The sequence below is a fragment of the Gymnodraco acuticeps genome, unplaced genomic scaffold, assembly GCF_902827175.1.
Source record: "Gymnodraco acuticeps unplaced genomic scaffold, fGymAcu1.1, whole genome shotgun sequence".
NCBI classification, from domain to species: domain Eukaryota; kingdom Metazoa; phylum Chordata; class Actinopteri; order Perciformes; family Bathydraconidae; genus Gymnodraco; species Gymnodraco acuticeps.
In genome coordinates, this window is record NW_022989777.1 from 498800 (window position 1) to 526126 (window position 27327).

General features: G+C 42.3%; 1 protein-coding gene across 1 annotated transcript in view; it reads right to left on the reverse strand.

Annotated features, from left to right (window-relative positions):
- Positions 1–3156: 3156 nt before the first annotated feature.
- The window catches only part of ca8 (carbonic anhydrase VIII), a gene marked incomplete at its 5' end in the record, with an annotated part of 49067 nt that continues 24896 nt past the window's right edge, over positions 3157–27327 (reverse strand). Inside the window, 2 exon segments of the mRNA XM_034219848.1 lie at positions 3157–3552; positions 8416–8598. Of these exon segments, the coding sequence (XP_034075739.1) occupies positions 8464–8598 (135 nt within the window). The 3' untranslated portion in view covers positions 3157–3552; positions 8416–8463.

Below are 27327 nucleotides of genomic sequence, written 5' to 3' on the forward strand. Positions count from 1 at the left end.
TCTAAAGAAGACATTATTTAGAACTGAAAGATCACAAGACCTGTATAGACTCACTGTCATGGAGATTCTGTGAGGGTCCTAGGGGTCAGGAGAACTATGAACCCATAGTGCACTAATAATGAAAAAGGCTAGCCACACATGGACTGAAACACAAAAGAGTTGGACAAAGAGAACATTGATGTGAGTTTGGCTAACTGAAGCTGTTCTGAGTGCAAGATGAGGAGGTGGAGTATGATCAATGAGCAGCTGAAGTCAAATGTTAGACTTTAACACCAGATCATAACCTAACCAGTCTTACAAATATAACACTATACTGTGCACGTTAATAGTTGAAAATAATGTAAACCCATCCTCACACTAACTGTTATTCTCCTGCTTATAGCACATAACACATAATATCAATCTACTGGGAAGTAACGGCACCACATGACTTCTGACGATGCCTGCTGTTCACGTTCACTCGCAGGTATATAATGCTAGCATTCTGTCACCTAACTTCGTGAACACTGACAACGTTTTTGGAATTGCTAACAACTTAAAATACGCTAGCTAGCTATCTGCTAACTAGTGAGCAACCTACAGCAGCGGTAAATCATCTGCCTAATCGTAGCTAAAGCACACAATACTGTTGACATGTCAGAACGTAAATTCTATGCACTTTACACGCTCAAATGTAAAGAACTGTCAAGTTTCTCTCATTGGTAAAGACTAGCAACAACTAAACAGCTGATAACACAACTAGTGTGAGTATCTCTGTGTGTACCTCTCATGTTCCTGTCAATGTGTATGCATGCATGTAAAACTGTAACTACAGTAAGCAGATAAACTGCACTGAGCACTGAATAGTACTCTGCGTATTTTCTTGTAAATACTGTCTCTAGGAGAGAGAGCTAGTTAACTGTTACACTGAAACAGATTTCACATAACTGTATGAGGTTGGTTGAACACAATAATATTAAGTTGAACCTAATATTTAGTATTTAAAGTTAATATTATTGCTTTTAACTACCCTAATACAGTTATGTGAAATCTGTTGACATATTACATTTCATTAAAGTCAATGTTTCAGTTTTCTCAGTGTGGTAGCTTCTCAGTGTCTCGCAAGCCTGGGGCTCACTGGACCGAAGTTGAATCCCCCTGGGCCTAAGAATCGAGGATTTTTGTATTTTGCAATTTGTATTTTTAACTGAACACAAGTAGCAACTCTGAAACTCATGGTGTAGTTTGTGTAAAGCTGGTTGAAAGAAAGCGACAGTGTCACAGTGAGTATGAAGAGTGTCTCCTTCTGAACAGCACACGGAGGTTTGTACAAGTTGGAGCATTTGAACCAGGTACCAGGAATAGCGGAGGACAAGAGCAGGGGCGCGGAGATTTTTTAAATGGGGGGGACGAAACAGAGAAATAATTTTCCCGATATTTACTCACTATTTGTTTTATTATGTGTTTTACAATCATAACATTAACCCCTGGGTGGGCACATCAGAATTATCTAAGATGATTTAATTACAACGATCATATGAACAAATGTATATATTGAAAAAAATGATTTACAAAAAAAATAGGGGGAAGGATCAGCATCCCCCCCGTCCCCCCCACTATCTGCGCACCTGGACAAGAGTAACCAACAGTTTAATGTGGTTCTGATGTGAGCTGCAGGGCATCCGATGACCACACAGCTGCGGATTCAAGTGTTGCGCTCTTTAGCCCCCCAGGAGTGGAACTGAACATTCAAACTGACATGTCATTAACAACAGTCTGTGTACATGTGGATAAGCTTTATAGTCTCAATACATTGAATACTATAAAGGGGAACAAATCCCATTATAAAATAGGCTAGTCATTTGGAATACATCTCCTTGAAAAGTTTCTATACAACCTTCATTGCTCGAGCATATAACAGCTAAAAAGGCTCCATTGGACAAATGACTTGTCAAAGGGCTCATAAAATGTAAAAATGCGGCATGTACAGTGTTACAGTGTTACAGTGGTACATTGGTACAGTGTTACAGTGTTACAGTGGTACAGTGTTACAGTGTTACAGTGGTACAGTGGTACAGTGTTACAGTGGTACAGTGTTACAGTGTTACAGTGTTACAGTGGTAAAGTGTTACAGTGTTACAGTGGTACATTGGTACAGTGGTACATTGGTACAGTGTTACAGTGTTACAGTGGTAAAGTGTTACAGTGTTACAGTGGTACATTGGTACAGTGTTACAGTGTTACAGTGGTACAGTGTTACAGTGGTACAGTGTTACAGTGTTACAGTGTTACAGTGGTACAGTGTTACAGTGTTACAGTGGTACAGTGTTACAGTGTTACAGTGATACAGTGTTACAGTGTTACAGTGTTACAGTGGTACAGTGTTACAGTGTTACAGTGTTACAGTGGTACAGTGTTACAGTGTTACAGTGATACAGTGTTACAGTGTTACAGTGGTACAGTGTTACAGTGTTACAGTGGTACAGTGTTACAGTGTTACAGTGATACAGTGTTACAGTGTTACAGTGTTACAGTGTTACAGTGTTACAGTGTTACAGTGGTACAGTGTTACAGTGTTACAGTGTTACAGTGGTACAGTGTTACAGTGTTACAGTGGTACAGTGTTACAGTGGTACAGTGTTACAGTGTTACAGTGGTACAGTGTTACAGTGGTACAGTGTTACAGTGTTACAGTGTTACAGTGGTACAGTGTTACAGTGTTACAGTGGTACAGTGTTACAGTGGTACAGTGTTAAATGAGGTTTACTGGTCGGGGCCACCACAGAAATAGTCTCATTCAGGTAACACTCGGAATCAAAAGTTGGTTGAGTTTATTCTGTTAAAGACATATTTCCCTTTTAGATTTAATGATTCATAAAAAAATATTAGAATGTTCAAAATACAGTTTGTAAAATGTGACATGTCTGTAGCACATGATGTACGCAGCAGAGTACATACGTGTGTGTGTGTGTGTGTGTGTGTGTGTGTGTGTGTGTGTGTGTGTGTGTGTGTGTGTGTGGTGTGTGTTGTGTGTGTGAGTGTGTGTATGTGTGTGAGTGTGTGTGGTGTGTGTGTGTGTGTGTGTGCGTGTGTGGTGTGTGTGTGTGTGTGTGTGCGTGAGTGTGTGGTGTGTGTATGCGTGTGTGGTGTGTGTGTGTGTGTGTGTGTGTGTGTGTGTGTGTTGTGTGTGTGGTGTGTTTGTGTGTGTGTGTGTGTGTGTGTGTGTGTGTGTGTGTGTGTGTGTGTGTGTGTGTGTGTGTGCGTGCGTGTGTGGTGTGTGTGTGCCTCTTGTTTTGACAGCAGAGACAGCAGGGCTGGTTGTAAAGTCTCCTATCTTGTAATCAGGACACAGACACGTACAATAATATTGAAACAGTACACACACAACCGCATGGAGGATGTTACACACACATACACACAATAGTTATGCAGAAAGGAAACACCCACACACACGAACACAAGCACTCAGTGAAGATGTAAGTCAGCAGTCTCTCTGTCCTCCTTCAGTCTGAAGCTGGTCCAATTTCTCTCTCCCTGTGTGTGTTCCTCTCTCCACCTCTTCATCACTCTCTCCTGTAATGAGAGAGAAAAATGGATCAGATCCAAAAAGAGAAAAGTTAAACCAGATGTGTCCTGAGTGAATGGGGAGCTTTTATTGCTCCCTGTTTCTGAATATTATAAACAAGCTGTTAAAGAGAAACGTGTTGAGCTGCGCTGTACAAGTTGATCACATTTCCATCTGCAGTGCCATATAACACAACGCAACTGGGCCCTCAGCATGAATAAGGACTGAATGGATGGATGGCTCTAAAAAAGGCTGGGATTAAAAATGATTTTTTTATTTAGCCAGGTGTGCATGGGTCTTACTGTTGAAGCTGCAGACAATGTTATAACTGGGAAATCATTCTTTAAATGACTTCAATCATTTCCTATAGGCTTTATATTTACATATAACCTGCAACACATCAAGTACAAGGTTAAAATAATCATTCATCTGAAAATCCACTATAGTGTTTAAGCCATTTTTATAGTTCCAGTCGTGTTGTCCATTGTAGTGGAGACAAAATAAAGACATGAAACAAACAGATTAAGACAAATGTCTCTGGAAAGGCATCGTCTGAGTAGAATCTGATCCTCTTCAGAGATCTGAATCATCATCGTCACATGAGGAAGTTGCTGAGTCTCTGTAACAATGTCTGCTTTGATTAGAAACCCTTCATCTCCACGACCAGCAGCACGGCTTAATGCTACTGTGGCTCTGTCCACTTTGGTCCAGACTGAAGTGTTTCAACAAAAATGTAATTGAATTAAAATAACATTTCAACAAGTGAATTTGGAATGTATACCGACCTTCACTAAGAATTTAGTGATCACTCGACTTTTCCTCTGACGCCACAATAAGGAATACGTTTGAGGAGTTTTTAGATGATCCTACGGTGGCCGACTCGACTCTTGCAGCGTTTTGTATTTGCGGTGTTTGGTTCATGCAGCTTTTAGTAAACGCTGCGCATGTTTCCTCAAGTTTGTGAAGATGTTTCGCCATCTCGTGTTTTGGCACATTTGTGTTCATTTGTGTTTTCTAATGGAAATATTTTACAACACGCCACTTTTACTTTTGGTACTTTAAATATATTTTGATGCTAATAATTTTCTACTTTTACTTGAGTAACATTTTGATTGCAGGACTTTTACTTGTAAAAGAGTATTCCTACACTCTGGTACTTCTATTCTACACAAGAACAATATCTGAGTACTACTACTTTTACTAAAGTACCAGATCCAAGTACTTCTTCCATCTTTACCCTTGCTCTTCTTCTATGCTAGTTCTGTGTCTGACCTCTTCCCAGCCCCCCCTCCTCTCTCGTTCACTGGTCTCAGGTGGGTTTCTGCATGGGGGGGGGGGGGGGGGGGTCAGATCAGCATCAGATTACATTGTAAACAATAGTCCTCTGTTTCTTCTCTCCTTTTCCATGCCCTCCTTAGCCTCCTCCTCTTTTATCCCTCTGGCATTCTCACCTCCATTCCCCACACAGTAACCTACCCCCCCACCCCCCAGTTAACACACCTCACTCTGTTCCCTCTCAGTTCTCGTCCCTCAGGATTTCATCTCAAGTCTTCAGTGGTGGCACAGGGTTATGAAAATCACTTCTGTTTGACCTCTACAGGGTAAAAACTGTTTAGTGTTGGAACTATCTATTTTTAGGGAGACCTTGATACATGATTTAATAAAGTAAACCAGAGCAGCTGCATAACTCATTATGTGATCTAAACTTCTTAAATACCTGATTGCATACACGATATTAGGACTAAAACAAATCCTGTATTCCATTGGCTATAACAATCCTACACACACACAAACAAACACACACACACACACACACACACACACACACACACACACACACACACACACACTCAAACTTAAGCCCCCTTATCATCCTCAAGGATCTTTCTTAGCGCATTCTGCCACCAACGCCATCCCCTAATACTGCTGTCACGAAAAGGTGTTTACCTGCGTTTTTATATAGCACTTTCTTTCTGAGCAAACGGACTCAGCTCTGTGAAGCAATTGTGTTCTGCATAAAACAATTTTTAATTGTGTCCTGGTCTGTGATTGTCATTTACAGTAGGTCTGCCTTGGTTACCAAAGAGGCCTGCAGGCCAGGAGGGGTCACACATAGTTAATTATGCATGTTCCTGCCATACAAAGTTAAATTGAAGCTGTGTTATAAAGTGATGTGACAGTTAATAAACCAGTTCAGCCTTTAAGTCTTAAAGTAAAGAAACAAAAATTCCCAATATTTCGACCAACATAATCTAGACTAGATCAATTTATATTCAGTTAAATGCCTAATACAGTTATGTGTAATCTGTTGACATAATACATTTAATTGAAGTCAATGTTTCAGTTTTTTCATTCTTAAGTACCTCCAACTTCTGCTAAAAACTTAAGAAGCTAAAAAAGTCTTGTTTGTGGTTCTCTACTCTCCTCATCTCCTCTGAGCTGAATCTAGATCCTTCCGTATATAGGCCTGTCCCAGATTAGAAACTGAACTGGGTCAGTTCTTCCAGGGCTAGACCCGCTGCAGGGACAGCGTCCAATAAAAGCCTGTCCTCTGTGAGGAAGTGTGCTGAGAGTACAGAGAGAAGTTCATTCTCTCTTATTTTACTTATCACTTTCAGTTCTTGTCAGGTATATGCAGAGGTGGAAGAAGTACTAAGATCTTGTACTTGAGTAAAAGTAGAAGTACCAGAGTGTAGGAATACTCTGTTACAGTAAAAGTCCTGCATTCAAAATGTTCCTCAAGTAAAAGTAGAAAAGTATTCTCATCCAAATATAGTGAAAGTAGCTAAGACAGTAAAAGTAGTCGTTGTGCAGATTGGTCCATTTCAGAATAATATATATGATATGTTTTATAATGATTGATCATGAAAGTGTTCTCAAAGCTGGTAAAGGTGCAGCTAGTTTGAATGACTTTGTATACTGCAGTCTGATACTGTCTGATTTAACACTTGATTTCTCCAGATCTGTAAAGTAAGAAGTACAAAGTAACACAACATTGAAATACTTAAGTAAAGTACAAGTTTCTCACAATTGTACTGAAGAACAGTGCTTGAGTAAATACACTAAGTTACTTTACACCACTGTGCTTATGTTAGACCTGCACAAATCAGTGTTTAATATGAAAAATGGACATAATTACATCATGTAAAGTAACCAGAGTAATTCAGTTTTCAGTTTCAGTCAGCTCTAGTTCTCATTCATCTCATTGTAGCAGGAGCTGCATTACAATTATATTCATTGAGTGGAGATAAAATGAGTCCAAATGAATGCTACATGTTGTCGATGTCTTCAGGATGTGTAACGTGTTTTCTGAATAAAATAATGACCACTGCTTTTTAAGACCCATGCATAAATGTATAGGTCACCAGAGGTGAAAAGTAACTAAGTACATTTACTCAAGTACTGTACTTAAAGGTGGGGTAGCTAAGTTTGAGAAACCGGCTCGAGATACACTTTTTGTTATATTCCATGGAATGCTCTTAACATCCTGATAGCAATGAATATCTTAAGTGCTTTGACAAAAAATCCATAAAGAAATGTCATCTGTGGAAGCCGTAGTACTGTAAAAAGCACGACCAATCATCTGAGCCGGCCCGGCTAAAGTAACTGGATGGCCTACCTGCCTGTCAGCCTTCCATCTGTGCACACACTTATCTTGTGCCTTCATTGGTCATGTGCGCATTCGTGTGTGTTGGAGGAGGGGCTCTGTAAGGAAGTGGCAGATTTTTTCCGGCTGTGTATTTTCAAATTCTAGCGCACTCGAGCTGGTTTCTCCAAAATTACCTACCCCACCTTTAAGTACAATTTTGAGGTACTTTACTTGAGTATTTCTATTTTATGCTACTTAATACTTCTATTCCTCTACATTTAAAAGGGAAATAATATAATTGGACTCTTTAACATTTATAAACAGCTTTAGCTAATTTACTTTTTAGTTAATCAGAAATTGTCAATAAAATGCTACTTGGTGCAACAATATTATCTAGAAAATTACAAAAATATAATTATATACACCCATAAAGTCTATTTTTCTGCACAATGAGTACTTGTACTTTTTATACTTTAAAGGTCCCATGTCATGCTTTTCCGGTTATTACCCGTCCCCTTGTGTTATGAAGGTTTTTCTGTTTCATGTAAACGGTCTGCAGAGTCACAAACCCTCAAAGTACACCCTGTAGCAAGTAAAACTCTAACACAGAGAAGACCTGTCTGTGCTGCCCCAGAACGCCTTGTTGGAGATTTCTCTTTTTCCATTTTTTTCTTCCTGGAACCAAGTGACGTAACGACGACCCCATGGACCAATCCGCGGAGCAGTTATGTTAAGGGCTTAACACACACACACACACACACACACACACACACACACACACACACACACACACACACACACACACACACACACACACACACACACACACACACACACACACACACACACACACACACACACACACACACGAGCTGACCAATCAGAGCACAGTGGGCTCACAGGGAGGGGGGGGGGGCAGGAGCTCCAACAAGGCATTTAGGACAGAGAGTGAATACACATACTATACAGAGATGCTGTGTGAGAAACCAATGTGAGTTTGGAACATTGTAAATGTAAATCTATTCTAGTAGACCTCAACAATGGAATTATGATCAGTAGAAATGGCCATGTTATGGGACCTTTAAGTACATTTTGCTGATAAAACTTTTGTATTTTTACTTAAGATTTTTACAATAATGTATACTTTTCCTTAAGTAAAGCATCTGAGAGCACTTCCACCACTGAGGGTCCCATGTTTAAGGGACTTACTGCACAGTGTGCTGCAGACTAAGGCTTTATTGCACGGTGGATGTATACCCTTGAATCAAACTGTTGTCCTTACACCAGGAGGACCGGGGGGGAGTGTTCTGAGTGGTGATGAAGGTGCGGGTCACTGGAAGGCAGCGCGAACCGTCCGGTCACTGAGCGGCTGCGTGGGCCGGAAGTTGTCCCCCAACATCCCATCATTCCCTTCTTGCAGCTCCGCCCCTTTGAAATGGGATCGCAGCCTCCGAAACTCCTCGATCTGAGGAGGGAAGTATTTATTTATTATTAAGAGGCCAAAATGTTGTCACAGCTCCAGATATCAAGGCTCCACACTACAGATCAATGTGGTCAAAGGATCTGAGTTTGCATACCAAAAGATTCCCTGAACTGATTTCAATGTATTCCCATCTGCGGCGGGATTTGACGCTCATGGAAGCACGGCATTCGTTTGTGTCGGCTGCCCTTAACAATGGTATGCTCATGACACTCATTTTTAAATAATTATCATCCGATAAAACAGACCAGTCTCTGCCAGTCTTTTTTTTAATTGTTTTATCCGATGACATTATCAGTGATTTTAAACTCATTAATTACCGAAATAACATCAACACTGTGGGCGGCGCCATTTTACCGGACGTGACGTAAACCATGCGTTTGGTTTCGAGGACACGTTGATGTTCATGTTATTTACTGTAGTTACTCTCTTCAAATATGCCTCATTGTATCGCGAAACATTGCCACAATTCTGATAGGAACAATCCACGGAATGCTCGGTTCCATCTGTTGCCAAAAGGTAAGCGTAGGAAGTACGTTCGGAGGCAGTGGCTAGCGAAATGTGGCCGGCCCGAACCGAAAGATCCGCAGGCGCATGTATGCAGCGAACATTTCAAGTTTCCGGACAACTACTCTGAGAGTATGATAAAACATAACATGGGATTTATTGAACAACCATTACTTAATGGAGATGCAGTACCATCGGTCTTTCTGGTATCATCACCGACCAGGACACCAGTTCGGCCAGTTGAGAAATCGCCCTCTGCAAGTGTGAAGCGACGGAGGACCAGAAGTAGTGCTCGGAGTAAGAATAAGGTATGTTATAGCGCATTTCCATTGCACCGGGTAGCCCCGTTTAAACGTCCTTTATCGTCCAGGCCAGGCCAGTTTTTGGTGGCCTTTCCATATAGCGTAGTACCGGCTAGTGGGTATTTTCCCCCAGTTTTTCCGGCCCCATAAAATCGTGGTTCTAGGTACACCATTCATGTACAGGTCTTCCTACTCGCCTCCCGAAATCAATTGCACGAGTAAAGGGATTGTCTCCAGCAAGATCACCGTGCTGTTCATCCTCATCGTCACTGTCCCTGGATTCCTGACGGTTCTGACTACTTGGCTCGAACCTGTATGGCTGAATTCCCCCATCCAATCTCTTCATATTGCTCAAAACTTCTTCCTCGGCAGACGAGTCCGAACTCAAATACTCCGCCATGTTTTCGTGTGTTTACAAAGTGAACGCATGGATGACGTCACGACCATCACGTGACTACTGAAAATGGCCAAAATGGCAGCGGCCTGACAGAATATACAGGTTTTGATAAAAAAGAGCTATAAAATCATTATTTACCGGGGAATATCGCTGATTTCTTCAGGGTATGGTTTAAACATAATGTTTCACTAAATACTGAAGTTTTTGATTAATTATCTAATGAGTGGAGCATAGGCAATGTGAGCGTCCATTCCCATTGGATAACGGATAATTGTACACCCGGAAGTAAGTATTCCTCTTACTGTCGATTGATTTTACAGTGATATCTGCACTACTCATCGACTAAAAAACAACAGATTATCCTTGTTAATTACACAACATTGATTGGTTTAAATTGTGTGCAATGCTTTTGTATTTTTCCCCTTCGATTCGGAGAAACAAATATTTTTTCGGAGTAAAGGATGGCAGAAGACACTACACTACCCAGAATCCCCAGCTATTGTTTAGGACTACACCATGTGCTCTGTTTGACAAACCCCGTTTTTTTTCACCATTCATTCCAATGGCTGGCGTCTATGTCACGTGATCTTCAAATTTCTCCCTGCAGAAAAAAATAAACATGGCCGAACTTCGTTTTATTCTCGGTGGAAAATGCCTATTTTAAAGTTAGTTTGGCCATTAAAATTTGTTTTGATGTCATTTGATGCGAGAAATATGAGTTGTTATTTCAGATTATGTGTGCAGTGGATGTACATGATCTTTAGTTTGCTAGTTATTACGAAGATTACTTCAGGAAATTACGTCCATAGAACGTTTTCATTGTTACCAAGGTGGTTGCTAGGGACGCTGCTATCGATATTATTTCTGTTATGTTGTGTAACTGTTTAATGGTGTTATTTTTATTGTTACCCCCTTCCCCGTCAATGTATAGTGTTGGTCCACAGCGCAAACATATTAGTTTAACAAAATCCGCATCTAAATATAGCCTACGTTATTTTCCCCTGTGCAATTCCAGTCTCACATCTCACATCACATCGTCATTAACAAATACCGGAAACAGACCGAAAACATTTAAAAAAAAAATAATACTTTATTCCGAGTGTGCTTGCTTTTCTCTTTGAAAGTCATCACATACTGTAACGGCATTGTAATACACGGTTCGGCTGCATTAAATATTACATATCTGCCGTAGTTCTGTATTTATAGAGCCCTGATGAGAAGACTTCTAGACAACTAAGGAACTGCCGCCAACACTGAATACGTGACGTGGATCATAAATATATCAGTAGTTAAACAACATCTTACATTTCTTTTCACACAATACGTCTCCTTGCAGTATCAACACTAATTCGGCTGACTTTTATATTTGATCCAATTGGTAGATAGGCTGTATTTACACCATAAAGGTGCACAGCTGATATAAAGGGACACCTAGTGGTTAAAGCATGTTATTGAATTTCATTATTTTTATTATTAGATATTAATAGGATCCCTATAAAGTATATTCATTACTCATTATTCTCTACTAATAGTTAATTAAAGATATAATGACTATTTTGCACATCCCTTTCAAGATTTCAAGATGTTCTAAGGTTTATTGACATATAATATTCACAAACGGTGTAGTTATGCAATGAATGAAAAACTTGGGTCGCAGGTTCCTCAACAGTGCATTACAAGACATCTATCAATATGTGTGCATACCTCCAGCAATGTTAACTATGTTGAAGCACTTATTTTAACTAATATTATACATATGTATTATACTCTTATAAGATGTATGTAGATATTTAATCTCCGACCTTGTCAGATATTGAACAATCAATAAATAAAGAACACAGAATTGTTAAATATAAAACACAGAATTTGTGTGATTATACTAAATGATGTAAATAAACACCACTGCATATTTACAACTGTTACACATGCTGATGTAACGCAAATGTTTCCAACTTGGGATCAATAAAGTATATCTTATCTTAAGCTGATCGATGGCTATACTGCCATATTTGCAAAATGTGCCTCTGAACCTTGACAAGTGCATGTTTCAGGCTTATCAATTAATGTAATGTAATGTTATCAATTAACAACAGGGGTCACAAACATAAGACCAGCTGTTAAATAAAGCTCTTCTGACCTTAGCTGGCATGTGGGTATATATATTAATGCTGCCCATTATGGGCACAAGCAATTTTCACCCATTTATTAATTATATGTTTTAAATGTGAGTGTTTCCTATCCCCTAAACCTCCAGGGATGTACACAGTTTAATACTGACAACTTCTTATTATGGGAAATACGAAAACGTCTTTTAAAACTACAACTCCCAGTAGAGACGTGCCATAGATAGAGAACATGTTGCGAAACACAATAGCCAGCATGTGTAGTTCTGGGGACGGGGTGGGGGACGGGGTGGACCCGTTCAAATCCAGTTTTGGACAGTCTGCCGTGGTTCCATCCCATTTCAAGTGCTGTTCGACGCTCGGCGTAACCCTCGGAGCACACTCTCCAATCACAGAGCTTGAGGACTATCACGGGGTTTGTCAAGCGAAGCGGAGAGAATACTTACTTCCCGGTGTAATATTCTCTAAAGCAAATTAGCTGCTCTGACCCTCGGTCCTGACGGACTCCAACTTGTGTTTTATTAATCAAACAAATAAATAAACACAAGGATAATAATGTGTTATTGTTGAGTAAATGGAGAATTGTACAGGGGAAAATAACGTAGGCTATCTACGCCACAATTTTAGATGCGGATTTTGTTAAACTAATACGTTTAAGTTGTGGACCAACACTATTCTTTCACACACAGTGACGTCACGAGCTACCCAAAATGCAACACGCGCCATATATATATATATAAATACCCCATTTTCCTGGAGGTGCAAATATCCTGGAAGTGCAAATATAAACAGCTAGCTAACGTAGCCAGGCAGAGCGCACTAGGTTTTTTTTCTGAATTAACGACCGAAGAAATCGCTGCATGTCTTCGGATTACATCTCTGGACTTGAGGGGTGTGCTCTAGGTCGTTACCAGCGTAAACTAGAGCTGTGTGGGTTGTCGGATTGCCCTTACAGACTGCCTGCAGATGTATGGAAAAACGACCCTCGAAAGTGGCCTTCGTCGATTTTGGCTGCATCTACGTCTAATTTCTGGAAACACCAGGTGAATACCCCACTTGTCACAATAATATTATCATGCCATTGCATATATGTGGTATTTTAGAGTTGACTAGATATTGATTAAGGCAATAGACTATGATATTCAGTACAGGAAGCTTAGCAACACCTAGACGGTGTACGGCTGCCTGCTTGCACCTCGCGTAAAACGGCAGATACCGGAAGTACGGTGTCGCCCTCGGCCCAATACCCGTATGTGTGTGTGAAAGAATACATTGACGGGGAAGGGGGTAGCAATAAAGATAACACCATTAAACAGTTACACAACATAACAGAAATAATATCGATAGCAGCGTCCCTAGCAACAAGTAACAAGTAGTTAATAATAATAAAAGACATTAAGAAAAAGGCATTTTAAACAGTCATTAAAAAGCAACACAATCTACCTGCATTGCATTACTCTAAACGTGTAATAACGTGCTTTAACCAGTAGGTGGTTTGGGTTAAAAAGCTGTCAAGTTTACAATGTTAACAAAATAAAAAATACTGCTGTTTCTGGTTTAGTTTACGACGGATATATTTAGTTATTGTTTTGATATTTGTAACACAAAAGCGATGGAAAAAACCCACAGCAACACAGAAAAGATGGTCTTAACATGACCCAGCGGTCTAGTAGTTAATAAAAAACAATAATATCAAAACAAAATATTACTACTAACTTTATTGTGAAATTCAAACTGAACGGTAAAAGAATAGTTTCCGGTCTATTCTGATGCCCGATCTCGGTAGATAAATAAAACTAAAGAACTACGACAGATGTGTAATATATTTAATGCAGCCGAACCATTTATTACAATGCATTCATGTGATGACTTTCAAAGAGTAAAGCAATCACTGCTGAATAAAGTATGATTTTATCTTTTACGAAACGGTTTTTTTTCATATGGAATGCAGTTGGAGGTCAACCAATCACCGAGCTTGATCACGGGGTTTGTCATACAGAGCACATGGTGTAGTCCTAAACGATAGCTGGGGATTCTGGGTTGTGTAGTGTCTTCTGCCATCCTTTACTCCAAAAAAATATTTGTTTCTCCGAATCGAAGGGGAAAAATACAAAAGCATTGCACACAATTTAAACCAATCAATGTTGTGTAATTAACAAGGATAATCTGGAGTTTTTTAGTCGATGAGTAGTGCAGATATCACTGTAAAATCAATCGACAGTAAGGGGAATACTTACTTCCGGGTGTACAATTCTCCGTTATCCAATGGGAATGGTCGCTCACATTGCCTTTAAGGTCAGCCGACACAAACGAATGCCGTGCTTCCATGAGCGTCAAATCCCGCCGCAGATGGGAATACATTGCAATCAGTTGAAAGCTATTTGCGTCCCTTTATGAAGCTGAAGGAGCCTAGGAGCGTCACAACTGCACGCCACGGACACTGACCAAACGTCGCTCCTGGACGATTATGGAGTGAGAGTGTGTTGGCCAGGGAGGAGTACGATCTGCGCAGCTTCTGAACGCAGCCAGGCGGCTGATGTTCTGGGCGCGCACACACGTTGCTCTCCATCAGAGCAATGTATATTCCCGGCGAATTTAACAGAGGGGCTCGCAGAACGCAGCAGCCGTTGTATGCGAGGAGTATGAAGACTCAGACCTGTGTCACGCACACTGGCGCCTCAGTGGTGTTGCGCGCACTAAAGCAAAGCCCCATTTGAACCTGACCAGGTTCCCCTTAAACTGTTATCAGCCAAAGTAGTACTGCTTTTGGCTCTATCAGAGAAAAGGGTGAGTGATTGGTCTGCTCTCTCTGTGGCTCCGTCAGCTCTTCGGATCCAAGGAGATGGCAGTTCAGCGGTTTTACGCCCTAACCCGGCTTCATGCCTAAGGTCATCACAACTATTTTAGGTCAAGAGTGATCACCCTGGCTGGCTTATTCCCCCCTCCTTACAGGTCGGAGGAAGAAGCCACGTCTCATCTCCTCTGTCCTGTGCGCGCGCTGTCTTGCTATGTGGCGCGCATGGCGGCCTGGCGCCGTTCTCAGCGCCTGTTTGTGCACTAGAGAGCGCTCGATCGGGCAACCTCTGTCTGCACAACGGCTGTCACACTGGCTGTGTGAGGCTGTGTCGCAGGCATATGTCTCCTCTGGGGTGGGCCCCCGGAGAATATCAAGGCGCACTCCACCAGAGGAATTTCCTCCTCCACGCCTTTGCACGGAGGAATGTCAGTGGAAGATATTTGCACTGCTGCATCTTGGTCTTCCCCCTGTTCATTTATTCATTTTTATTTGAGGGATGTCTCCCTTTCCTCTATGACACACCCTGTACTGGGTGTCCTGTCAGAGTGAGTGACGTCAGGGATCCAGCTGGGCGCTCTCCTACCTGTCTGACACGCAGAGAGCGGCTGTTCCCCCTCTATGATCGCTGGACAAGGTGGGACCTACCTTCGTCTCTACTTTCTCACAGCGGCCGGTATGTATTGTTCCCAGCCTTCACCCCGTCGGGAAGACAGGCATGTTTTGCTATGTTCCAGGGACGGTGATGCGCCATTACGCATGGCACAACAGGCAGGGGGTGTTATTGAGCAGGTGTGTCTGTGCTTCTAGTGCCGGGGGGACCCAGTGGGGCGCAGACTACATCATGCTTCGCCCTTAACCCAATAGCGATAGCCTTAGGGCGAAGCCATATACGAAATAGAACTGAGGTTACCTACTGTAACCCCAGCTTCTATGAGTAAATGGCGCAGCCCTCTAAGTGCTGGGCCCCACTGGCTCTACGAATAGCTGAAGAAAAGTTATTTTGTATGGGAGCAGATTGCCGGACCTCCTTCCTATTTATACCGGAAGGAGGCCCGAGGGTGGGGCCCACCTTGCGGGTGGGCGTGGACTACAAGTTTTCAGTGCTGCGCGGGGGCGCAGGGGTATTACCCAATAGCGATAGCCTTAGAGGGATGCGCCATTTACTCATAGAAACTTGGGTTACAGTAGATAACCTCAGATTGATAACCTCGTTGAGCTAGCTAACTAGCATACATTGTCACTATCTCCTAGCGTTAGCTTTAGCCTTCGTTTTCTAATAGTCTTTTTCATAGGCTATAAACAGAGGTCATATAAGTATAGATCTTGTACTTGAGTAAAAGTAGAAGTACTCAGATCTTGTACTTGAGCAAAAGTAGAAGTACACAGATCTTGTACTTGATTAAAAGTAGAAGTACTCAGATATTGTAGGCCTATTGGAGTAAAAGTAGAAGTACTCAGATCTTGTACTTGAGTAAAAGTAGAAGTACCAGAGTGTAGGAATACTCTGTTACAGTAAAAGTCCTGCATTCAAAATGTTCCTCAAGTAAAAGTAGAAAAGTATTCTCATCAAAATATAGTGAAAGTAGCGACAGTAAAAGTAGTCGTTGTGCAGATTGGTCCATTTCAGAATAATATATATGATATGTTTTATAATGATTGATCATGAAAGTGTTCTCAAAGCTGGTAAAGGTGCAGCTAGTTTGAATGACTTTGTATACTGCAGGGTAGCTGGTGCATTTACTCCAGGTAGAACTAAAGTCTGATTCAACACTTGATTATATTTCACATCATTCATCCAGATCTGTGAAGTAACTAAAGGGATTAAATACAATTTACCTCTGAACTGTAGAGGAGAAGAAGAACAAAGTAGCAAAAACATTGAAATACTTAAAGTACAAGTATCTCAAAAATGTTACCCAAGTATAGTACTTGAGTTTATGAACTTGGTTACTTTACACCTCTGGCGATACAGGTAGAAAGACTAAGCCTTGCACAGAGGCATGAAAATACATTTTCAAAATGCTCAACAGTGCTGCAAAAATTATAAACTGACTGCTACACAATTAAAAATAAATGCTTTTTAAAATAATAATAATACATTTGATTTATATTGCACACTTTAAAGACAAACGTCATCTCAAGGTGCTTCACAAAGCTATAAGGAAAAATAAGTAAAAAGATATCTAAAGGAGCATATTGGATAAATATATATATTTATATTAGATGTGACTCTTTAGCGTTTCTGTTATTATTACCTGCTGCTTTAGTTGTTCTGACTGCTAACATCCTCTGTTCCTCATTTTAAAGCCGATATTCCGTGGGGTCGGGGGGCTCGGATGCTTGTCACCTTTTTCATACCTGATGAGTTTGCATCCCTGATTACAGTTGCTTTAGCGTGTAGAAGCTAGTAAGCCTACTATTTGATTTGTTTTAGATAGGCACTTCATGTTTCATATGCAGACCTTATTTTCCTGTTCCATGTTAAAATAAAACATTTTCAGTGGTACCACTGAGAAAGAGTAATTTTTTTCGGTCATGGAAAATTTGGTAAAGATCATGGAAGTCATTGAAAAATCATTGAAAATCATTGGTGAAAAAGTGTATGAACCCTGAGTCTAAGTTATCTCAGTGGGTCTCAAACGGTTTGGTCACAAATTATTCAAAAGATTATTTCCGCAGCACACCTAGATCATTATAGTTATAAAATAAGAGAATAAAGGAAAAACAGTTATGAAATACTATATGGCAGTAAAACAAGAATACAGTTTAAAAGGGGAGTGATTTGTAAAATATCCATAAAGAAATATCTGCTTACAGTTCTGTTTCATATGGGTGTTGAGAGATGTATCCATAGATCTCTTAATGTTGCTCTCAAAGTGCACCAGATTGATGCATTTAACTTCAATATTTAAAAAAACATCTTCCTGGGGGAGCATCCCCCCGGACCCCCCTAGAAGAGGTGAGGTCCCCCCTAGAGGAGGTGAGGTCTCTCCTAGAGGAGGTGAGGTCTCTCCTAGAGGAGGTGAGGTCCCTCCTAGAGGAGGTGAGGTCCCCCTTAGAGGAGGTGAGGTCCGCCCCCACTCTTAAAAAATAGCACTTTACCCCTGCCTATATCCGTGAGCTGATTATCGAGCCTTCATTGTAACAGTCGCGGGTGTACTGTGTGTGTGCCTGTGGGAAGTGTTGCAGTAGAAAATTCCACTGTAGCGCCGCGGCCGCCACCACTGTGGGCTAAGCCCCGAATGTTTTCAGGTCCAGGCGACGCCCCTGGTTGTAGCCCCCTTGCCAGCGATTCTCTCTGACCATTCAGCACTCAGCAGTCGAGAGTGTTTACATCACTAGTTTAGCATATTCAGCCCGGTTGTTGGCCCGGTAAGAACCTCGACTTTTGAGGGCCAGAAAAAAGATGAAAAAGTAGCCCTGAGCCGGAACTACCCCTAGTGGAAAAGCAAAAAAAAGTGTGCGTGCTGCAGTTGAAAAGCGCCATATGTCTTCAAATATTTTCTCTACTAACAGTTAGAGTGTGAGAAGCTCAGCTGATAAAGCTCTCAGCTACCAACAATGAGAAGATTGAGACCCGTGTGGAGGCCCTGATGGCAGATACATACTCTAATGATGTTGTTGTAATGACGTGTAATAATAATATATGATTACCTGAAGACAGCTGACACTGTGTAAACTCTCAGTACTCTCAGCAATCGTTCCTGCTGATTTCAGCTCCTAAAAGCACTACATTGCATACGGAAGGTCTTTACCTATCTTTACAACCACACACATAAAAACAAAGACTATAACCCCTGTGTTGTGCAATATCACTAATGTACAATAGACATGAGCTGTACAGTGTAAATCCCCCCTCTGTGGGACGAATAAAAGTATTCTGATTTTAAACATTTCTGTGACATTTAGGATAGCCTCTGACTTCCTGTTCCTGTGTTAACCACGCAGCAGATGCTATCGATCTGCTTTACTGTATCACAGGGCCAGGCAGGAACAAACATGACAACAGTGTGCTGTCAAGCTGCCGGATTAAAGAAGGGGGGTTTATATCCCACTGTCAAACACCTGTTAGCATAGAAACACTTAAATATCTGCATGCACACACATGCTGTGCACATACACTCTTTAACGGTCAATAACAGGCGGATGTTGGGGGGGGTTGGTGTAGGTAAACAGGACCTGCGGTTTGAAAGCTCTTCTGCTGTTGTTGGTATCTACCTGTGGGACCATGACACTAACATGATACAGACACACACTTGCACTACTGCCGATATGAAAAATAATAATAATGTCCACTGAGCCATTTTAATGTGGGAAAATGTATGTCAAATGAAAATTGAATTTTCATTTGAACATTGAAATAATGCACAAATGTAAAATAAAGCTACATTTTTTGTATTGCATTTACATTTTCAAAATAGATTTTATATTAGAATATTGTCTATGTAGCAAATGAAATCTTTTCATAATGAAAAGTCAAATGCTGTTTTCATTTTGTTATTGTTAGAAAATTGTATACAATTTTAACTAATATTGACATAAAAAGAAAGTCAAGTTACATTTACTTTGCATTACATTTTCCAAATTTGATTTAATATTTGAATATTGTCTGCTTTTCAGCATGGAATATTGCACTTTAAATTACAATTTGATTCACATAACATTTACACAATGTATATTTGAAAGACAAATGTAATGTTATATAACATACATGACACATTTGATGTCATTGTGGAATTACATTTGAATTTTCAAGTTAATATTAACTTCGGGCTTCCATACAGAAGTTTATCAACAGCAGAGAAAAAATGAATGATGTTGTGTGCTTCTTTTGGTTATGTTAGTTTTGCCTAATGTGGATGGAATTAAACAATTGTTTTATTTAAATGATGTTTCCGCCCAAAATATGGCTCCCGATTTAGAGGGAGAGAAGCCCCTGTAATGTTTAGTGCAGCGGATTTCAAAGTGTGAGGCGCGCCTCCCCGGGGGGCGCCAGAGAGCTTCAGGGGAGGCGCAGCGTGAGAAAAAAATAACGAGAAACAGTGAAATCTAGCTAGTTAACTTCAGCTAACTTTATGCGAGCGGCAACATGGATCGATTTTTAGTGAAGCTACCTAAAGTGAGAGAGGAGACAGCGTCTGGCAGAAAACGTCACTTGCACACTTTTGGCTGTCTGTGGAAACCGAGTTCCCCCACCTCGCCAAAAAGGCTGTAACAGTGCTCATTCCCTTCACCTCCACCTACCTGTGTGAGTGCGGCTTTTCCGCATTGACTTTGATCAAAAGCAAGTACCGGTCAAGCAGGGGCGGATCTACCGGGGTGGCTAAAAATAGCCTTGCCACCCCAGCATTGTTTTGAATTAAAAGTTGTGGCTCATCGGACATTTATGAGAGAAAATCCCTAATGTCCGAGTGCAAGTGAATGCCGGACAAGACGCGAGCCTTGTAACCCCTCCCCCGGCCCTGGCGTGAGCGTGGAAATGTGATTGGCGGCGATTTCATTTGAATTTCAGTGTGCATCTGGACCCGGTGACGACATTACCTATTGACGCAGCAACCACTGTAAGTTATATTCTTGTTTAATTAGACTTCTCTGTTTCATTTATTCGACTATGTATAAATTGTTATTGTAGCTTAAACGGCTAAATCGCGTTTGAGAGATTTTAAATCTCAGATCTGCTCAGGCGAAACCTGCTTTACAGGTCTCAGCACTCAAGCCTGCATTAATATAGGCATGGCCAGTCTATTGTCACCCATCAGCTGTAGATAGTTAACTAATTAGAGGGCCGTGGCCCTACAGCTGTGTGAACTGAGCAATCAGGCGTCCATTTTGGGTAGCTCTTTCCTGGAGCGTCAGCTTCAGCGTCAGACAGCCGAAGACTGACAAAGACATTGGAGTCCTGCGGGAGTAAGACTGACAAAGACATTGGAGTCCTGCGGGAGTCACGAGGGAGGCAAAGAGGAGGCAAATCCTACTCTGATTGAGCTGGTGTCTTATTTATCTTTTCTTTAGTTTTCTAGCCCCTCATGCTATAATCATGTGTATTTTCTCCATTCCTGTTCATGTGTCTTCTCGCAATTATCACTGGCCCCGTGTATCTCCTAATCGATATAACCGGCCTGCTCTCGTCTATCCCACGTGCTCCACTGAGATCCAACATCTAGTTTCTGGTGGCCTGTGGAATTGCCAGTCAGCTGTTCCTAAGGCTGACTTCATCTCTGGCTACGCCTCCCTGCAGTCTCTGGATTTCCTTGCTCTCACTGAGACCTGGATTACTCCATCCAACACATCCACCCCAGCAGCTCTCTCCACTGCATATTCCTTCTCCCATACACCCAGACCCACTGGCAGAGGAGGTGGCACTGGTCTCCTGCTCTCTCCCAAATGGAGCTTTTCCCTCTTCAAGCTACCTAACTTCACTCCTTCCACCTTTGAATTCCATGCCGTCACAGTAACCCATCCTATACAGTTAACCATTGTTGTTCTCTACCGTCCACCAGGCGCCTTGGGGGACTTCTTGGAGGAATTAGATAATCTCCTCTCACTCATCCCTGAAACTGGCCCTCCCGCTGTACTTCTCGGAGACTTCAACCTCCAGACGGGGGAAGATAGACGAACTAACATCTCTGTTAACCGCCTTTGCTTTCTCACTGTCTCCGTCCCCACCGACTCATAAAGCTGGCAATGTTCTTGATCTCATATTCTCAAGGAACTACGCTACTTCTAACCTCTCTGTAAACCCGCTCCACACATCCGATCACTTCTTCATTTCATTCTCTCTATCCCTTTCCAAACATAACAAACTAATCTCTTCCCATCCTGCACTTGTCCGCCGTAACCTTCGCTCCCTCTCCCCCTCTACCTTTGCCTCGTCGGTGCTCTCAGCCCTCCCTTCCTCTGACTCGTTCCAACTCCTACCTCCAAACTCTGCTGCAGAAACTCTCCTCTCTACTCTCTCATCCACTCTGGACTCGCTCTGTCCTCTCACATCTCGGCAGGCTCCTCAGTCCCCTCCTGCTCCCTGGCTAAATGATGCACTGCGTGCTAATAGAACCGTCCTTAGGGCAGCAGAGCGGAAATGGTGGAAATCCAAACACCGTGACGACCTCCTAACCTATCAGGCTCTCCTCTCCTCTTTCTCTGCTTCGATCTCTCAGGCAAAAAGCACTTTCTTTCAAGATAAGATCCAATCTTCCTATTCCAATCCTAAAAAACAATTTTCCATCTTCTCCACCCTCTTGGACCCTCCAAAAGCTCCTCCCCCCTCCTCACTTCTGTCAAGCGACTTTGTTACCCACTTTGAAAAAAAGGTTGATGATATTCGCTCTTCTTTTTCTGACTCACCTTTACTCACCGCTGGGTCACCAGACCCTCCTTCCACCAACACACTTACCTCCTTTTCCCCTCTCTCTTCAAGTGAGGTTCTTACCCTCATTACCTCTGCCCGCCCTACCACCTGTCCTCTGGACCCTATCCCTTCAAACCTCCTTCAGACTATCGCTCCTGATATTCTACCGTTTCTCACCCATTTCATCAACACTTCTCTAACTTCTGGTCACTTTCCAAACAGTCTCAAGGAGGCAAGAGTAAACCCTCTCCTAAAGAAACCCACTCTCAACCCGTCTGATGTTATAAACTACAGGCCTGTCTCTCTCCTCCCGTTCCTGTCTAAATCACTTGAACGCGCTGTCTTTAAACAACTCTCCTGTTATCTCAATCAGAACAACCTTCTGGATCCGCACCAGTCTGGTTTCAAGGCAGGTCACTCCACAGAAACTGCTCTCATTGCTGTCACGGAGGAACTGCACACTGCCAAAAACTGCATCCCTCTCCTCTGTCATCATCCTGTTGGACCTGTCTGCTGCATTCGACACGGTGAATCATGAGATCCTCCTTCGCACTCTCCAAAAACTTGGAGTTTCAGGCTCTGCACTTTCCCTCCTCACCTCATACCTGAAAGACCGTACCTACAGGGTGACTTGGAGAGGGTCTGAGTCCGACCCTTGTCAATTAACTACGGGGGTCCCTCAGGGCTCTGTTCTTGGTCCCCTCCTCTTCTCCCTGTACACAAACTCGCTCGGATCAGTCATTAACCCGCATGGTTTTTCTTACCACTGCTACGCTGATGACACCCAATTAATTCTGTCCTTTCCCCGCTCAGAGACCCAGGTCGTTGCACGCATCTCTGCTTGTCTAGCTGACATCTCTCAGTGGATGTCTGCTCACCACCTCAAGCTCAACCTTGACAAGACTGAGCTGCTCTTCCTCCCGGGAAAAGATTGTCCCACTCTTGACCTAACAATCAACATTGGCACCTCAGTTGTTTCCCCGACTCAGACTGCAAGGAATCTGGGTGTGACCCTAGATAACAACCTGTCCTTCACTGCAAACATCGCTGCTACAACCCGTTGCTGCAGATACACGCTTTACAACATCAGGAAGATACGTCCCCAGCTGACTCAGAAAGCGACTCAGGTTCTGGTCCAGGCTCTCGTCATCTCACGCCTAGACTACTGCAACTCCCTCCTGGCTGGTCTACCTGCATGTGCCATCCGACCTCTGCAGCTCATCCAGAATGCAGCGGCTCGTCTGGTCTTCAACCTTCCTAAATTCTCCCACACCACTCCGCTCCTCCGCTCCCTTCACTGGCTTCCGGTAACTGCTAGAATCCACTTCAAGACACTGGTACTTGCTTACCATGCTGCGAATGGATCTGACCCTTCCTACATCCAGGACATGGTTAAACCGTACACCCCAGCGCGTGCACTACGCTCTGCATCAGCCAAACGACTCGTTGTGCCCTCGCTGCGAGGGGGACCCAAGTTCCCATCGGCGAAAACACGTGGGTTTGCTGTCCTGGCTCCAAGATGGTGGAATGAGCTCCCCATTGACATCAGGACGGCAGATAGCTTGCACATCTTCCGGCGCAAACTGAAAACTCATCTCTTTCGACTCCACTTCGAGCGTTAGAACTATTAACGAAGCACTTTTATACTAATAAAGGACTGGCTTACCTAAAGCCAGTTGAGTAGCACTTGAAATGTTTGAATCTATGAAACCTGATGTACTTATATGATTCTGTTTTCTTCAAGGTAGTGTCGCTTTGGATAAAAGTGTCAGCTAAATGCAATGTAATGTAATGTAATGTAAAAAACGGGACGGCGCAAAGCGAGAAGCATTCGGACCCCAAGTAGACGGAAGGAATGAGGTATTTGCGGTCTACAATGACAGAGAAGAGACTGTCAAGTTTGGCTGTACTCAGCATTGAATCAAAACCCACTAAAGCTGTAGATCTTAATAAGTTTGTGAGGCGTTTTGCTGAACAACATGGTAATCGCCGCAATCAGCTGTTATAGGCATGCCAACTTGATGCTCTGCTCACGGATGACTCGATGAGCATAAAAAACTGTTAAAGGTCCCATGTCATGCTTTTCCGGGTTATTACCCGTCCCCTTGTGTATAGTGACTGCCGGAGCCTCGGCGGCGGGTGCGGTATCGGCGCAACAGCGCTGTGAAAGTCCACGGCCTACCTATGCCAGAGCCAGTGGCCCACCGAAGGCAGCAGCCCACCAACGGCAGCGGCCCACCTGGAAAAGTCCCGAATCTCCCGATGGCCAATCCGAGCCTGCTCACACGCCAAATAAAAGACTCACATAATTAGGGATGCCACAATCGATTGGCCGCCGATCGTTATCGGCCGATATTCACTCTTAGTGTGATCGGTGCTCTCTATATAGGCCTACCCCTGGAACAACCTGAACTAGTTATAAATGTGTTTATTCTTCACTGTCGGGTCACTCTTTACTGGATCAGTGAGCTGCATGAGACGGAGAGGGACCGGCTGTCAGGAGAGAGAGAGGGGGGGAGTGAGGAAAAGAGAGAGCTTCGGCTCATTTCTCGCGTGTTATTATCCAAAGTTAATGTAAAAGTTAGGAGCTCCAACAAGCCGTGTAGGACAGAGAGTGAATACACATAGTTTACAGAGATGCTGTATGAGAAACCAATGTGAGTTTGGAAAATTGCACAATATAAATCTATTCTAGTAGACCTCAACAATGGAATTATGATCAGTAGAAATAGCTAAGACATAGAACCTTTAAGATCTTACGCATGTAAATATTTGTTTTTCTTTGTGGGGGTCTGCCTCCAAAAAACGGGTTTAGGTCCTGAGAAATTGATGAGAGGATTAACATCATCAGCCTTAGAAGAACCTGCTGGAAAGAGTCAGGCAGGGGCTGAGTTACAGCCAGGGGCCACAGCTCACTGGCAGGCAGGGGGTATAAAGGTTTCCTGTACTCTACTGAATGGACAGATCCTCAGGTTCATTGGATCTGTGTGGTATGAAAGCCTGCTAGTCTCTGATTTTAACTATACCTGTGATGTGATGCAGGAAGAGAGTGAACAGTGGTTTAAAGCACCTCTTTTCACCCTCTGTCTGAAACCATAGCCCAGTCTGCTCTGGTTGGTTAGCTGGCCGACTCTGTTGTAATTGGTCACTAGTCTTGGATGTTAGTAGAAAGCAATAATATTAAGTTTAAAGAGGTTCCACTTAATATGATTGTTTTCAACTAACTTTTTGTGACATTTTGGACATAATGCATTTAATTAAAGTCAACGGTTCAGTCTTTTCAGTGTAACACAAGTGCTGACAGGAATATATTTGATCACAACGGAGTCGGCCAGCTAACCAATCAGAGCAGACTGGGCTCTGGTTTCAGACAGAGGGTGAAAAGAGGTGCTGCAGCACAGGCAGTATGAGAAGAATAAAGAGCTTTTTGAACATTAGAGCACGGAGACATGTCCCAGTAGAGACACTAAATACTAATATACACCTGAACATCAGCAGGAGAGGACTCTTTAAAGTAGAGACACTACATACTGATATACACCTGAACATAAGCAGGAGAGGACTCTTTAAAGTAGAGACACTACATACTGATATACACCTGAACATCAGCAGGAGAGGACTCTTTAAAGTAGAGACACTACATACTGATATACACCTGAACATCAGCAGGAGAGGACTCTTTAAAGTAGAGACTCTACACACTGATATACACCTGAACATCAGCTGGAGAGGACTCTTTAAAGTAGAGACACTACATACTGATATACACCTGAACATCAGCAGGAGAGGACTCTTTAAAGTAGAGACACTACATACTGATATACACCTGAACATCAGCAGGAGAGGACTCTTTAAAGTAGAGACACTACATACTGATATACACCTGAACATCAGCAGGAGAGGACTCTTTAAAGCAGAGTCACTACATACTGATATACACCTGAACATCAGCAGGAGAGGACTCTTTAAAATAGAGACCCTACATACTGATATACACCCGAACATCAGCAGGAGAGGACTCTTTAAAGTAGAGACACTAAATACTGATATACACCTGAACATGAGCAGGAGAGGACTCTTTAAAGTAGAGACACTACATACTGATATACACCTGAACATCAGCAGGAGAGGACTCTTTAAAGTAGAGACACTACATACTGATATACACCTGAACATCAGCAGGAGAGGACTCTTTAAAGCAGAGTCACTACATACTGATATACACCTGAACATCAGCAGGAGAGGACTCTTTAAAGTAGAGACACTAAATACTGATATACACCTGAACATGAGCAGGAGAGGACTCTTTAAAGTAGAGACTCTACATACTGATATACACCTGAACATCAGCAGGAGAGGACTCTTTAAAGTAGAGACACTACATACTGATATACACCTAAACATCAGCAGGAGAGGACTCTTTAAAGTAGAGACACTAAATACTGATATACACCTGAACATGAGCAGGAGAGGACTCTTTAAAGTAGAGACACTACATACTGATATACACCTGAACATCAGCAGGAGAGGACTCTTTAAAGTAGAGACACTACATACTGATATACACCTGAACATCAGCAGGAGAGGACTCTTTAAAGTAGAGACACTACATACTGATATACACCTGAACATCAGCAGGAGAGGACTCTTTAAAGTAGAGACACTACATACTGATATACAGCTAAACATCAGCAGGAGAGGACTCTTTAAAGTAGAGACACTACATACTGATATACACCTGAACATCAGCAGGAGAGGACTCTTTAAAGTAGAGACACTACATACTGATATACACCTGAACATCAGCAGGAGAGGACTCTTTAAAGTAGAGACACTACATACTGATATACACCTGAATATCAGCAGGAGAGGACTCTTTAAAGTAGAGACACTACATACTGATATACACCTGAACATCAGCAGGAGAGGACTCTTTAAAGTAGAGACACTACATACTGATATACACCTGAACATCAGCAGGAGAGGACTCTTTAAAGTAGAGACACTACATACTGATATACACCTGAACATCAGCAGGAGAGGACTCTTTAAAGTAGAGACACTACATACTGATATACACCTGAACATCAGCAGGAGAGGACTCTTTAAAGCAGAGTCACTACATACTGATATACACCTAAACATCAGCAGGAGAGGACTCTTTAAAGTAGAGACCCTACATACTGATATACACCCGAACATCAGCAGGAGAGGACTCTTTAAAGTAGAGACACTAAATA